General features: G+C 58.6%; 2 protein-coding genes across 2 annotated transcripts; both read left to right on the top strand.

Annotated features, from left to right (window-relative positions):
- The first annotated feature begins 3,282 nt into the window (after positions 1-3,282).
- On the top strand, positions 3,283-7,126 carry LOC136010441 (tubulin alpha-4A chain-like). The gene is made up of 4 exons (XM_065671628.1): positions 3,283-3,371; positions 5,376-5,598; positions 5,731-5,879; positions 6,059-7,126. The coding sequence occupies exons 1-4, from the start codon at positions 3,369-3,371 to the stop codon at positions 7,028-7,030; spliced, it is 1,347 nt and encodes a 448-aa protein (XP_065527700.1). The 5' UTR covers positions 3,283-3,368; the 3' UTR covers positions 7,031-7,126.
- A 1,847-nt stretch (positions 7,127-8,973) lies between these two features.
- LOC136010440 (tubulin alpha-5 chain) lies at positions 8,974-12,759 on the top strand. The gene is made up of 4 exons (XM_065671627.1): positions 8,974-9,082; positions 10,628-10,850; positions 11,334-11,482; positions 11,692-12,759. The coding sequence occupies exons 1-4, from the start codon at positions 9,080-9,082 to the stop codon at positions 12,661-12,663; spliced, it is 1,347 nt and encodes a 448-aa protein (XP_065527699.1). The 5' UTR covers positions 8,974-9,079; the 3' UTR covers positions 12,664-12,759.
- Positions 12,760-13,405: the final 646 nt, after the last annotated feature.

The raw sequence follows: 13,405 nt of genomic DNA, 5'->3' as shown, positions 1-13,405 counted from the left end.
GCTGATGTTGTCCGCCCCATGTTAACGCAGAGCTGCCTTTCTGCTTTGGGAAAGTTGTCATCACAACTCACCTTGCAGCAGAGCATCACTGGATCTCTGGGCCCAGCTGCTGGGCTTGCTACCACAGTCCTCGGCCAGGCAGGAGGCAGTGTATGTCTGGGAGCTGTCAACCTGAAGGAACACCCTCCTGCCTGGTTGCTCCTGGGCCCAGGGTGCTGCTGGATCATCCAGTGCAGCCACTGCTGGAGAGCAAGCTGCACAGGGCACTGATGGGCTGGAGGCATATCCCTGCTCCTCCACCTCCCCCCTGAACCATGTTGCTAAGAGGATTATAGGCAGAACAACTGCACAAGGATGGAGTGAGGGATGAGCAGGGCAGGCACAGATACAACCTCTTTGGGAACCTCTTGGCTGAGGTTAAAGATGTGGACAGGAGCTCTCTTCCTGAAGCACCCCTCATCACCTGATGCTTACCTTGTGCTCTGCCAAGCTGGTTTTAAAGTGGAGGGCACTGGGCTTCCTCCTCAATCTCACAGCACTGCTGTGGTCTGTTCTGCCTTCCCAAGAGAACCGTGTCCCCAGCTGCCCTGTGACACTGTTTGCTCTGCCTGGAACAGCCTGGATGGAGCTGAGGTCTGAAAAATGGGAACAATAGTTTGGGCTTTGCAGCATGAGAAGAACAGGGAACTGGGGTGTGGGTGGGATGTTCCAGGCTGGACTCTGAAAGGGTCATCTACACCCCAGTGTCAGCTCCATGTGCTTTTAGATGTGACAGACTTTAACAGTCTTCTGGAAGGCAGCTATTTGAGAGGCTTTGTTTGGGAAACAGCAGGTACCTGTCCAAGGGTTGGCTCGTCTCCTGCAGGTTTCCCCCTGCAGGTTGCCCCTTCAATCTTCAATCTGGTTTTCCTAGTCTTCTGTCAAGAGACAGTTGAATTCTGACTCATGAGCCTAAAATTTGCCTTGCTTGGGGTTTGTACCTCTCTGGGTGCTGGTGCAGGGTCTGGCTTTGTTCTGAGCAACGATGAAAATGTTTCCTGAGTGATTCTTGCAACCTTCCGATTTCTGATGTTGTCTGAAAACATTTGCAGGGGCTTCTTAGACATGTAGTTAACATCTTTGTGAGAGGGGTTGCCTCATGGGTCTTCTTCCAGCCAGGGTGAGTTCGGCATCCATGTGTGCTTGCAGGCTGCTGCGGCCAGCATCTGGCAGGCTGCTGAGCCGTTAGGCACTGGTAAGATGCAGCTGCTTGGTGCTCCCTGGATTTAGCCAGCTGTTCTTAAGCATTTCAGAAAAGCTTAGACATCTGTTTGTTCTTTTTAGAGCAGAGGTACGTGGAGATGCGTAGCTCTGAATGACTCACGGCTCTCTTGTCAGTCATTGCTGCCTTGCTCATTCAACATAATAGCATCTGAGTGGTTATTTTCACTGTGAGCAGGCATTTGCAGCGATGACGAATCAGGGACATTCCACCCTCAGCTCTCCACCAGAATGGTACATAAACAGATCCAGATCTCTTGGAGAACTATCACATCATTTCACACGCCAAGGTGCCACCAGATCGTCATACAAAGCTTTCGAAGTTGGGTGAACCATGCAAGCCTTGCACAGCCACCTGAAATACTGCTCGCTGCCTAGCTCCAGCCCTTGTGCTTCCAATCATTGCTGCAAAGCATTCGTGCTATAAACACCCTAGAATTAATTGGCACCATGGAAGTAAGAAGGGTGCTAGGAGACACCCAGTCAGAAGTGACACCTTGGCATCCAGCATGCATTTCAGTGAGCACCCTGGCAAAGCTTTTCACAGCAAAAGATGATCCCATCGCTCCTTTTCACACCAATTAATTTCTGGGACTAATATTTTGATGCCTCAGTGCTACAAATTACTCTCGCGCTCTCACGGACTGTCTGCATCAGCATGGTCTGTGTTATCTCGTGATCTCTGAGGTCACTCAGAGGACGTTTATGTCACAGGGAGGAGTTCAGGCATTTCCAGGTTTATCTGATGGCCGCAGCATCCTGTCCAGGTTCAGCGACACCCACAGCCTGGGGCATCACTGTGAAAAAGAAAAGCCTTTTCCAACCAGTTTGATTAAAGCCACTCTGATTGTTCAGCTCAGCCATTTCTGCAGCTCTCAGAAATGCATTGCTTAGACACCAGCACAGGCTTCACAGCAGTGCCGCTGCTTTCAGTCACTTTACACGTGCTCATCAGTGAAGGTGACACTTTCCAGGTGACTCAGGAACAAAAAGAAGGCCATTGTGGGTGGATAATTTGGGTCCAGCTTTCAAGTCTCAGAGCAAGCTGAGAGATGACAGTGCCTTTCAGTGAAAACTCATTAAGTTGGAGGGCTCGCACAGAGGCAGGGCAAGTTCTGCACCATAGGAGATGCTGCAAGCATTTGGGAGGGGGAGGGGGAAGGAGGAGGAGAGGATGGACATGTTATTCAACGTAGCAAAGGCAGACATCAGTGAAATCATCACAGAAAGACTCCAATAAGCCCCCTTCGAGGTGTTCCAAGTTTTCCTCATCCCCTCACTGGTCATTTCATAAAGCTTTGTGAAATCAGATCGAAACCAGGGAGGTAAAGCAGAGCCAGGCTGGAGAAGGAGGAGCCCATCACAGGCAGAGCTTTCAGACACAGCCTTGAGGTACAACTGTCCTTGAGGGGCTTGTGGCAAAGGACAGGACAGAGTTTTCCTGCTTTTTCCTCACTGACCTCCATAGAGGCCAGGAAAGCTTGCGCTTGTCCCTGAAGGGTTTCCTCTGCCCATATTTTCTTCTGAAATGCTTCTGTGTGTTTCACATGGTGGGGCTTGGGCAGAGACCCAGCTCTGTGCTCACCCAGGGGTCACCTCAGCACCTACACCCACCAGAAGGGAAGACCTGAGCCAGGTTCTTTGCTGAATCTCCCTCCTCAGCTCACAAAGTCTCTCCCGGTTGATGCCTGGATGGTGCCTTGCAGCAGGACACCCAGCAAGAAAGTGCCATCTCTGCCTCTCAGCACAAGCCTCTCTGCCAAGACCAGCAAGCATAGCAAGAGCAACCCTTATGCCCCCATGCCCTTCACTCGGGGGGACCCCCGTGGCCAGGGAGCGGGGGGAAACCGGGGAATGCTGCTCCTCGATGACCCCCAGTGCACCCACCGAGCCGGCGGCCGGGCAGCACAGCTCATCTATGCAAATGTATGCAAATATGCGCAGTGTACGCAAAACTGTGCAACCGCACGGAACCGTCTGGGGCGGAGAGGCCCGCCCCGCAGCGCCGGTGCCGCCCCCGGTATAAGGCGGCAGTGGCGCGGCCGCCCCGGCCGGTGAGGAGCTGCGGCAGCCCGGGGACAGGCAGGTCGTGCGGCGGCGTCGGCATCATGGTGAGTGCCGGCCCCGGGCTGCCCCATCCCTCCTGTCTCGCGGGTGCCCCCCGAGCAGGTTACGACCCCCATAGCGTCTGGGGGGGGAGCTCTGCGGGGAGCCCAGAGGTGCTGCAACCCGCTGTGCTTGCCCTGCCTCTGCCTTGCTTCAGCCTCTCCTGAGCTGCTCACTCAGCAGCTTCCCTCCTGTGAGCATCCCCTTGTACCCCTTTGACACGTCCGAGGCAAGGAGACCACCAGCCAAACCCTGCCATCTGACCCTCTCACCTCTCTTCCCTCTCTGTCTTTTAATGGTGATGGTTCCTGCCCATCTTGCCTGGTAACAGCTCTGCCTGGGGGGGGTGCACCCAGTCTGCTAGCCCCCACACTGCAGACCCACAGAGGAACCCCAGGAGGAAGCTGTGCCTTCACTCGCTGCGCATCGCTGTGGGTGAGCCTCTGGGCTGCCCTGCTGCTGTGGTGGTCCTGCTAGGAATCTGTCTCCTGAACTCTATAGAGAGCATCCCAGCTCCGGGATGCCCAAGCACTTCGCCTGCTGCCCCGCAGGGCCGTGCTCCCTGCCCTTCCTGAGCCATGCTGTGAGGAAGGCAGAGGCTGCTGACTGGTGACCAGCACTGCTGGGTCCTCGGTGGTGCTGGGGGTGCTGGGCTGTGTGCAGCCTCCTGTAACCCCTGGGTCCCAAAAAGCCAATCTTGGCTGCTGCATGTTGGTGGATGAAGTGCGGTGACCAACATAACCCTCTGAACCCCCCACCTCTGATTCACTCCTTCCCTTGGCCAGGGAGGAGTCCTTTCTTGTCTTTCCTGTGGTCACCCAGAGGTGCTTGGGCATTTCTGCTGAGGATTTTGGAGCTTCCTCAGAACTTAGTGTTGGCCCCTGTGTTACAAAACCTTTATGCACCTGCTGAGGCGGGGGTAAGCAGGGTGTCATTTCTCACCTCAGCTTTGGAGGAGGTGGGGAGATGGACTTCTGCCTCTCACCGTGGGTATCAAGGGCTTATTTTTCTGTCATCCCTCACCTTCACTGCTGCCTCTGAAATGCAGCACCAAAAGCACTCTCAGCGCAGAGTGCCAGGACCTGCTGCAACCTGTGCAACTTCCACGGACAGCAGTCACTGCCGTGCTCCCGAGCGCAAAATGGCTGGTGCGGCGCCCTGCCAGCTGACTCACAGCGGGGCACCCATGGCTCTGGAGATCCGGTTTGGTTTGGATGCTCCTCTGCCTTGATTGTGCCCGATGACGCATCCAAGTCCTTGGCAACAGCAGGGCTGAGGCACTGGATATTTTGGTTCTTGTCGGCAGGGCTGCAGGTGCTGGGTTGCCTCACCTGGAAGGAGCGAGGCTGCAGAGCCCACCTCAGCCTGACTTCTTCTGAGGGACTTGAAGCTGCCCTTGAAGCCCTGAGCAGGGGGGGACCCTCCCACCTCAGCTCTTCGGTTCAGATAGGAAGTGCGGTTAACGCTGCCTCCTCCTCCAGAGCTAATTTAGGGAAGCTGAGCCTCGGAGCATGGCAACCATTCACTGCTGCAAATCCCCCTCCTTGCCAGGCACCCATCCTCAGTGCTGTCACCTCCTCAGCTCCCAGAGCCCAAGTGGTGCTCTTTTATGTCAGCCTGCAGCCCTGATGTTAGATAGCAACAGGGGCTATGCCAGCTGCTGCAGGGCTCCAGCCCCTAAGCGTTGTGGGTGTTCAGGCAATACAGAAGATCCTCACTGGGTTCTTCCCAAGGCTGTGGGTGGGAGCAGTCCAGAGAATGTGCTAGCCTGGTGTCCTGGGCTCCAGCACATAGGCCTCCATCTCCCTGGGTGCCTGAGGTGGGCAGTGAAGTGATGGGAGGCAAAACACCAGGTATGGCAAAGAGCAGCAAGCAGGGATGGACTCACGGCACTGAGTCTGCAGGGCAATGTGGCTTGCACAAGCTGCCAGGAGCCTGGGCTGTGCACCACCTGCAGTGAGCGTATGTGTGGTCCCAGCCTGGATCTGACTCTGCCTCCCCCTCCGCAGCGCGAGTGCATCTCCGTCCATGTCGGCCAGGCCGGCGTCCAGATGGGCAACACGTGCTGGGAGCTGTACTGCCTGGAGCACGGCATCCAGCCGGACGGGCAGATGCCCAGCGACAAAACCATCGGTGGAGGGGACGACTCCTTCACCACCTTCTTCTGTGAGACCGGGGCTGGGAAGCACGTCCCGCGGGCCATCTTCGTGGACCTGGAGCCCACCGTGATCGGTGAGTTCACCAAGGTTGGACAGTGACTGTGGTCACTCTCTGGGAACAACCCACCGCAGGACACTCCCCAGGGCGGCCCCTACCACCTTTCCCCCGTTCGAAAATCTCTGACATTGTACCAACCTCTTCTAGATGAAATTCGGGGAGGAGTCTACCGTCAGCTCTTCCACCCTGAACAGATGATCACTGGCAAGGAGGATGCTGCCAACAACTATGCCCGAGGGCACTACACCATTGGCAAAGAGATCATTGACCAAGTGCTGGACAGGATCCGGAAGCTGGTAGGTGACCATGGAGGAGCTATATGTCCCCAGGGCTGGACTACAGCATCCTGCTGGGGTGGGAGCATGGGGCAACTCCTGCTGTGCCCTGGGAGGGATCTGTGGCTACCAAAGCAAAAGTTTGTGACTTCTTAGGCAAAGTCAGTGCTTAGAGGAATCCTACGTGGCTCTCTCTGCAGGCTGACCAGTGCACAGGCCTCCAGGGATTCCTCGTGTTTCGTAGTTTTGGAGGCGGCACCGGCTCCGGGTTCACCTCCCTGTTGATGGAACGACTCTCTGTTGACTACGGCAAGAAGTCCAAGCTGGAGTTCTCCATCTACCCAGCACCACAGGTCTCCACTGCCGTGGTGGAGCCCTACAACTCCATCCTCACCACACACAGCACACTGGAGCATTCGGACTGTGCTTTCATGGTGGACAATGAGGCCATCTACGACATCTGCCGCAGGAACCTGGACATCGAGCGCCCAACCTACACCAACTTGAACAGACTCATTAGCCAAGTTGTATCATCTATCACAGCATCGCTGCGGTTTGATGGGGCCCTGAATGTTGATCTGACCGAGTTCCAGACCAACCTGGTGCCCTACCCTCGCATCCACTTCCCACTGGCCACCTACGCTCCTGTGGTTTCGGCTGAGAGAGCTTATCATGAGCAGCTCTCAGTGGCGGAGATCACCAACTCCTGCTTTGAGCCATCCAACCAGATGGTGAAGTGCGACCCTCGCCACGGCAAGTACATGGCCTGCTGCCTGCTGTACCGTGGCGACGTGGTACCGAAGGACGTCAACGCCGCCATCGCCACCATCAAGACCAAGCGCAGCATCCAGTTTGTGGACTGGTGCCCCACGGGCTTCAAGGTGGGCATCAACTACCAGCCTCCCACCGTGGTGCCGGGGGGGGACCTGGCCAAGGTGCAGCGCGCCGTCTGCATGCTGAGCAACACCACGGCCATCGCCGAGGCCTGGGCTCGCCTGGACCACAAGTTCGACCTGATGTACGCCAAGCGAGCCTTCGTGCACTGGTACGTGGGGGAGGGCATGGAGGAAGGGGAGTTCTCCGAGGCCCGGGAAGACATGGCCGCTCTGGAGAAGGATTACGAGGAGGTGGGCCTGGACTCCTACGAGGATGAAGAGGAGGGCGAGGAGTAGAGAAGCCCCCACCAACAAGGACCGTGCTCCTTCCCTGTGCTACCTGCAGAACCCCTTTGCAATAAACCGTTTCAGAGCCCCCATGTCTCCCACTAACCCCCCAGCTGTCTCGGTTTCTTGCCAGGTCAGGTGTGTGGTGAGTGCTTCAGCTCTGCTGCTGGTGCTGCTATGCTTCCTCCCAGCACTCTGCTCAGCTACAGCTTGCTCCCCACATAGGTAAGAGCCTTGTACCAGTGGGATATGGCCAGGATACATGGCATGCTCTGTATAAGTGCCCAAACATGAACATCTGGATCTGGAGGACTGCTGATATTGTGATGACGGAATCATTTAGATCAGGCATGGGGTCTGTCTGGAGTACCTCTGCTTGCTCTCAGCCCGGCTCTGCCAGTGCTCTGCCATCCAAATGGGGCATGTGGCCCCACTCTGCCTGCCCAGGTCATAGAATCATAGAATGGTTTGGGTTGGGAGGTACTTTAAAGAACATCTAATTCCAACCCCTTCACCCGTCTTCTAATTGTTCCCATGCTGAGCTCTCTCCCTGCCCTGCTTGGCAGTGAGAAGCCCATACAGCAGCTCTTGACTCCAGCTGTAAACTGGAGATTTCTGTTACCCATTATCCAGCATTCTAGGTCCAGAGATTAATTTTCCCTGCTTACCACTAATGCTCCAGCTATATTGACCCCTGGGGGCTGTCCTCCCCTGCACTCCTCCTCCCAGAATGCAGCTGTGTCAGCTGGAGGGGAAAGCAGAGCCAGCCCAGGGCTGCTGGAGCACAGCCAGACACTTGTCCCACTGCGCAGGACTGCTGGCACTGTTCCCCTTGCCCATGACCAGAGCGCTGGGCTCAGATGGAGTGATGCCTGCTGCTGCACCAGGGCAGAAGTTGCTGCACCAGGGCAGAAGTTGCTGCCCCTCGTGCTGGGCACTGCTCTGATCTGCTCCTCACTGACACTGGCATGTGGGACAAGGAAGGATCCTGCTTCTCTAGGAGAAATCCCATTGCAGACACCTCCCTATGTCTTCATAGAGGCCTGGCTCTGTCACAGCAAGCATGTAGGAGTTGGAACTGTGTCCTATTACCTTTTTTCTAGAGGTTATCCTGCACCTCTGCTCTGCACCCTGCAGCAGAGAGACACAGCAGTGTCTCCTGGCATGCTTCTGAGCAGCAGAGCCCCATCCCCATGGGCAGCAAGGACAGAGCCCTCTCTCCCTGTGCACATAGCGTGCAGTGCTGGGGCTCTGGGCTCTGCTTTTCTCCGAGCCAGCAGCCAGGCTGGTGGTGCATACATCCTTCTCAGCGGGATCAGCCCTGGCTGGGGGAGGCTGTGCTAGCTGGGGCTGAAACAGAGCTGCTTCTCTGAGTGTACTCACAAATCATTAACAGCAAACGGGCTGCAATGACCCTTTTTTGCAGCAGGGACACCTCCCCAGCCCAGATTTGCTCTGCTGATCTGCAGCCTCAGATGTGCGGCACTACCTGCCTGTCCCCACCGGGAGAGAAAGGCAGCCCTTGGCCAGAGGTTCCCTAAGTACTGATGGTGAAGGGAGGCTGTGCGGCACCCTGAGCTCTAGAGCCTGACACGTACCTCTGACATGTTTCTCCTCCTTTCTCCTGTTCTAGAGGCTCAGGTGGTCTCGGGGTGTACCTAAATTTCAGGGGGGCTGCATTGTGGTGCAGGATAGGGGCTGCAGTAGCTGCTCCGGGTCCTGGTAGCTGAGCACTGCCTGTAGCCGCGGAGGGCTAGAACCCAGACCTGCAGCTCGAGCAGCCTCCTGCTTCTATCCCGGCAGCGGAGAGAGAGCAGCCCCGGGCCCTGCATCCTGGGGGTTCCTTCAGAGCCAGGAGAGCCCCGGGCAGGTTGCTGCTTCCCCCCGAGGGGGCTCCTCCAGCCCGGCATGCAAATGTATCCAAATGAAGGGGGGGTGGCGGCAGCGAGCCCCTCCCACCTATAAGAAGGCGCTGCGGGGAGGATTGCAGCAGCCGCAGCTCCGCGCTGAGCCCCGCCGCACCGAGCCGCTGGGACAGCCCGGACCCCCAGGAGCAACATGGTGAGTGCGGACACGGCGGCGGGCTCAGTGCGGGGAGGGCGCTCGGCAGCACCCCCCCCCCCCCCCGAGCACCGGGTACCGGGAAAGCGCCGCGATGCTCCCTCTCCTTCCCCGCCGTGACCTTGGGCAGCCCTACCGGCCCCGGCCCGTGGGCAGCCGCTACCCCCCCGCCGCTCCTGTCCTGTGTCCCCTCGCCGCCACGGTCCCGGGCGCCCAGGTCCTCCCCGCCGCCGCAGTGCGGGATGCGCTGGAGATGGAGGGGGATGATCTTTCCGTCGGGGAATGGTGGCCGCGGACGGACGGGGACAGCTGCCGGGGCTGGAGGCGTCAGTCGGGCACCGGGAGCCGGGATTGGGTGCTCGGCGGGGCTCCCCCCGCGGCAGAGGGCGCCCCGTCGAGGCTGGCGGCGGGGGGCGAGCGTGGGAGTCCCGGCCCACCCGTCCCGTCCCTTTCAGCGGGTTCTGGCAGCGGCGGAGCGGGCCGGGGCGGCTCTTTAAACCGGGCAGTCACCGTTGCCCTCGCCTGGGGCCGGGGCTATATTTAGCGGCTCGGGAAGGGGCCGGGGCCGTGCCAGAAGGTGCATCGCAGCGCCCCGCCTGCCGCAGCGCTGACCGCGCTCTGCCGAGGACCCTGCCCCGGGCTGTCCCCACGCCCGGTGGGCTGAAGCTGCCCCCGGCCGTCCCGGGGCGGGCAGGAGGAGCTGTCCTCTGCCAGCAATGGGACGGGGCATGGACCCCATCACGGCTCGCAGCGCTGTGCTGTCGGGGAATGCAGGAGCGAGGAGCCCCAGGACCCCTGGGCAGAGTCCTGGTGTCCTCCTCCGGGAGCAGGGACGCTAGGGCTAGCAGGGGAGGGATGCCAGGGGTTGGTGGAGCAGGCCTGCACAAGCAGGATGGGAGTGCAGGAGGCACATCTCCAGCCTTCTGCCCACATGGTTTTGCAGCACAGGATGGGACTTTGTAGCTTGAGGTATATCTGTGCTGCCTTGGAGACTGCTGGGCTTCACCCCCAGCCCTCCCTGGCTGCAACCCACTGCCCCTGCATTCCCAAGGCCCCTCACCCCAGGAGGCTGAGTACTTACCTGGCTCTGGAGACTCAAGTAGGGGGGTTTCCCTATACTGGTTGCACCACACGGGTTAAGTACATATTCCCCATCAGTTGAGCACCTTGCCAGACTGCTGTAGTCTGGGGAAGGAGCTGGTAGTGTGGCTGGTGCAGGGGACCTGGGCCCGCTCTGCTCCATGTGCTGCTGGAGGACAGCCCTGGCCAGAGTCCATGGGGCTGGTGGACCCCAGCAAGGCCTGGGCACGAGGGACACCAGAGCTGGCTCACAACCCAGCAGGATGCCTGTCCATGGCTGAGGACAATGTCAGCCCTGTTGGGCCCCTCAGGAGCATGCAGGAGGTCACCCAAAGGAGCATGTGCTCTCTGGGACCACTGACAGCTCCTGTGCTGGTGGCTGTGTGGCACTGGCACAGGCAGACCCTTGCCGAGGCAGGTAGAACAGAGCTGTGCTGGGATCTGACCCTTCCTCCCCCTCTGCAGCGCGAGTGCATCTCCGTCCATGTCGGCCAGGCCGGCGTCCAGATGGGCAACACGTGCTGGGAGCTGTACTGCCTGGAGCACGGCATCCAGCCGGACGGGCAGATGCCCAGCGACAAAACCATCGGTGGAGGGGACGACTCCTTCACCACCTTCTTCTGTGAGACCGGGGCTGGGAAGCACGTCCCGCGGGCCATCTTCGTGGACCTGGAGCCCACCGTGATCGGTGAGTGCTGGAGTTTGCATGGCCTAGGGTGCACCCATGGGTGGGTAGCAAGCAGCTGGTACTCGTTTTCTGCTGTCAGCATCCTGTACTGGGTTCAACCTGAGGGCCCTTCTTTCCCCAAGAGAAGCCACAAGCCTGAGCACCAGCTTTTGCTCTTGAAGTGTCCTAGAGGCAGCGGTGCTGTTATTCTCCACTACCACATGTGCACAGAGAGAAACCAGCCCAACCGGAACCACAGCTCCCACTGTGCCACTGCAGCTCCCGATAGTGGGAGAACCTGAGCTCCTGTGCAGGGAGGTGGCTGCCACCTCCTGCCAGAGAAACCTAATGCTGGTGGTGGCCCTGGTGACGTGTGGGTCCTTGGACATGGCCCTGGCAGGCGGAGCCTGGATGAGGGATGGGTGCTCACACATGCTCCTCTGCTTGGCGCACAGCTCAAACCAACAGCCTCCGCCAGGCTCAACTCTCCCCTCTCTCCCCCAGATGAAGTTCGGGCTGGAATATACCGGCAGCTCTTCCACCCAGAGCAGCTGATCACCGGCAAGGAGGATGCTGCCAACAACTATGCCCGAGGGCACTACACTATCGGCAAGGAAATCATCGACCAAGTGCTGGACAGGATCCGGAAGCTGGTAGGTGACTGCAGAGGGGGTACATGTCCCCTTCGGCTGAGATCCAGCATCGTGCTTGGGCTCAGAGCACACTGCAAACCCTGCTGTGCTCTGAGAGGGATCTGCAGCAGCCCATGGCAGGGTCGGACCAGGTCCTGAGGGGCCTCTGAACCATCCGGTATTCACAAAGAAATCCATCTCAGAGCAATTTCACACATTTGTCTCTGCAGGCTGACCAGTGCACAGGCCTCCAGGGATTCCTCGTGTTTCATAGCTTTGGAGGTGGCACAGGCTCCGGATTCACCTCCCTGTTGATGGAACGACTCTCTGTTGACTACGGCAAGAAGTCCAAGCTGGAGTTCTCCATCTACCCAGCACCACAGGTCTCCACTGCCGTGGTGGAGCCCTACAACTCCATCCTCACCACACATACCACCCTGGAGCACTCAGACTGTGCCTTTATGGTGGACAATGAGGCCATCTACGACATCTGCCGCAGGAACCTGGACATCGAGCGCCCAACCTACACCAACTTGAACAGACTCATTAGCCAGATCGTCTCATCTATCACAGCATCGCTGCGGTTTGATGGGGCCCTGAATGTTGATCTGACCGAGTTCCAGACCAACCTGGTGCCCTACCCTCGCATCCACTTCCCACTGGCCACCTATGCCCCTGTCATCTCTGCAGAAAAGGCGTACCACGAGCAGCTCTCAGTGGCCGAGATCACCAACTCCTGCTTTGAGCCATCCAACCAGATGGTGAAGTGCGACCCTCGCCACGGCAAGTACATGGCCTGCTGCCTGCTGTACCGTGGCGACGTGGTACCGAAGGACGTCAACGCCGCCATCGCCACCATCAAGACCAAGCGCAGCATCCAGTTTGTGGACTGGTGCCCCACGGGCTTCAAGGTGGGCATCAACTACCAGCCTCCCACCGTGGTGCCGGGGGGGGACCTGGCCAAGGTGCAGCGCGCCGTCTGCATGCTGAGCAACACCACGGCCATCGCCGAGGCCTGGGCTCGCCTGGACCACAAGTTCGACCTGATGTACGCCAAGCGAGCCTTCGTGCACTGGTACGTGGGGGAGGGCATGGAGGAAGGGGAGTTCTCCGAGGCCCGGGAAGACATGGCCGCTCTGGAGAAGGATTACGAGGAGGTGGGCCTGGACTCCTACGAGGATGAAGAGGAGGGCGAGGAGTAGAGAAGCCCCCACCAACAAGGACCGTGCTCCTTCCCTGTGCTACCTGCAGAACCCCTTTGCAATAAACCGTTTCAGAGCCCCCATGTCTCCCACTAACCCCCCAGCTGTCTCGGTTTCGTGCCAGGTCAGGTGTGTGGTGAGTGCTTCAGCTCTGCTGCTGGTGCTGCTATGCTTCCTCCCAGCACTCTGCTCAGCTACAGCTTTGCTCCCTGTGCAGGTAAGAGCCCCTGGGTCCACTCTGGGGGCTATGGCACACATCCCACCCCACTCACTGGTCCAGCTGGTGGTGGGTATTGCTTCCTTACGTGGTGTATGCCCTGTGGTATATGGCCCCATGTGGTACCCCGGAGCTCAGGGGAGCAGGTTTAGCCTGAGCAGGAAAATACTGGTGGCTGCTGAGACTTCTCCCTGTTTGCAGCCTAAGGGTATGAGGGGCTATCTGGAAGGATAGTGGTTGAAGCAGTGGGAGCAGCCTGGCACCCCTGTCCCTGTGGCCAAAATGCAGGACAAGCGACGTGCTCGGCTCTGTGGTGCAGCGGGTGCACCCCACAATAGCATCCAGCATGGCATAAACCCTGTGGCTGCTTTACTGCTGTGTTGTGTTGAGAGGATTAAAGGTGGGGAACATTCCCTGTGAAACTGCTTGTCTGCATCTCTTTTTTTACTCCCCGTCCATGGGCAGTCCATCTGCTGCACATCCCAGTGAGCATTTATAGACAAGGGTGCTGTTGGGCTTGGAGTG

Source organism: Lathamus discolor, chromosome 3, assembly GCF_037157495.1.
Source record: "Lathamus discolor isolate bLatDis1 chromosome 3, bLatDis1.hap1, whole genome shotgun sequence".
Taxonomy (NCBI): Eukaryota; Metazoa; Chordata; class Aves; order Psittaciformes; family Psittacidae; genus Lathamus; species Lathamus discolor.
The sequence above is the reverse complement of the archived record's forward strand: the minus strand, read 5'-3'. Positions and strand labels throughout refer to the sequence as shown.

Bases quoted from the DNA above. Each gene is read 5' to 3' on its own strand.
- LOC136010441 (XM_065671628.1), top strand. The intron at 5,599-5,730 runs GTGAGTTCACCA...AACCTCTTCTAG, and splicing joins CCTGGAGCCCACCGTGATCG to ATGAAATTCGGGGAGGAGTC. The intron at 5,880-6,058 runs GTAGGTGACCAT...CTCTCTCTGCAG, and splicing joins TGGACAGGATCCGGAAGCTG to GCTGACCAGTGCACAGGCCT.
- LOC136010440 (XM_065671627.1), top strand. The intron at 10,851-11,333 runs GTGAGTGCTGGA...TCTCTCCCCCAG, and splicing joins CCTGGAGCCCACCGTGATCG to ATGAAGTTCGGGCTGGAATA. The intron at 11,483-11,691 runs GTAGGTGACTGC...TTGTCTCTGCAG, and splicing joins TGGACAGGATCCGGAAGCTG to GCTGACCAGTGCACAGGCCT.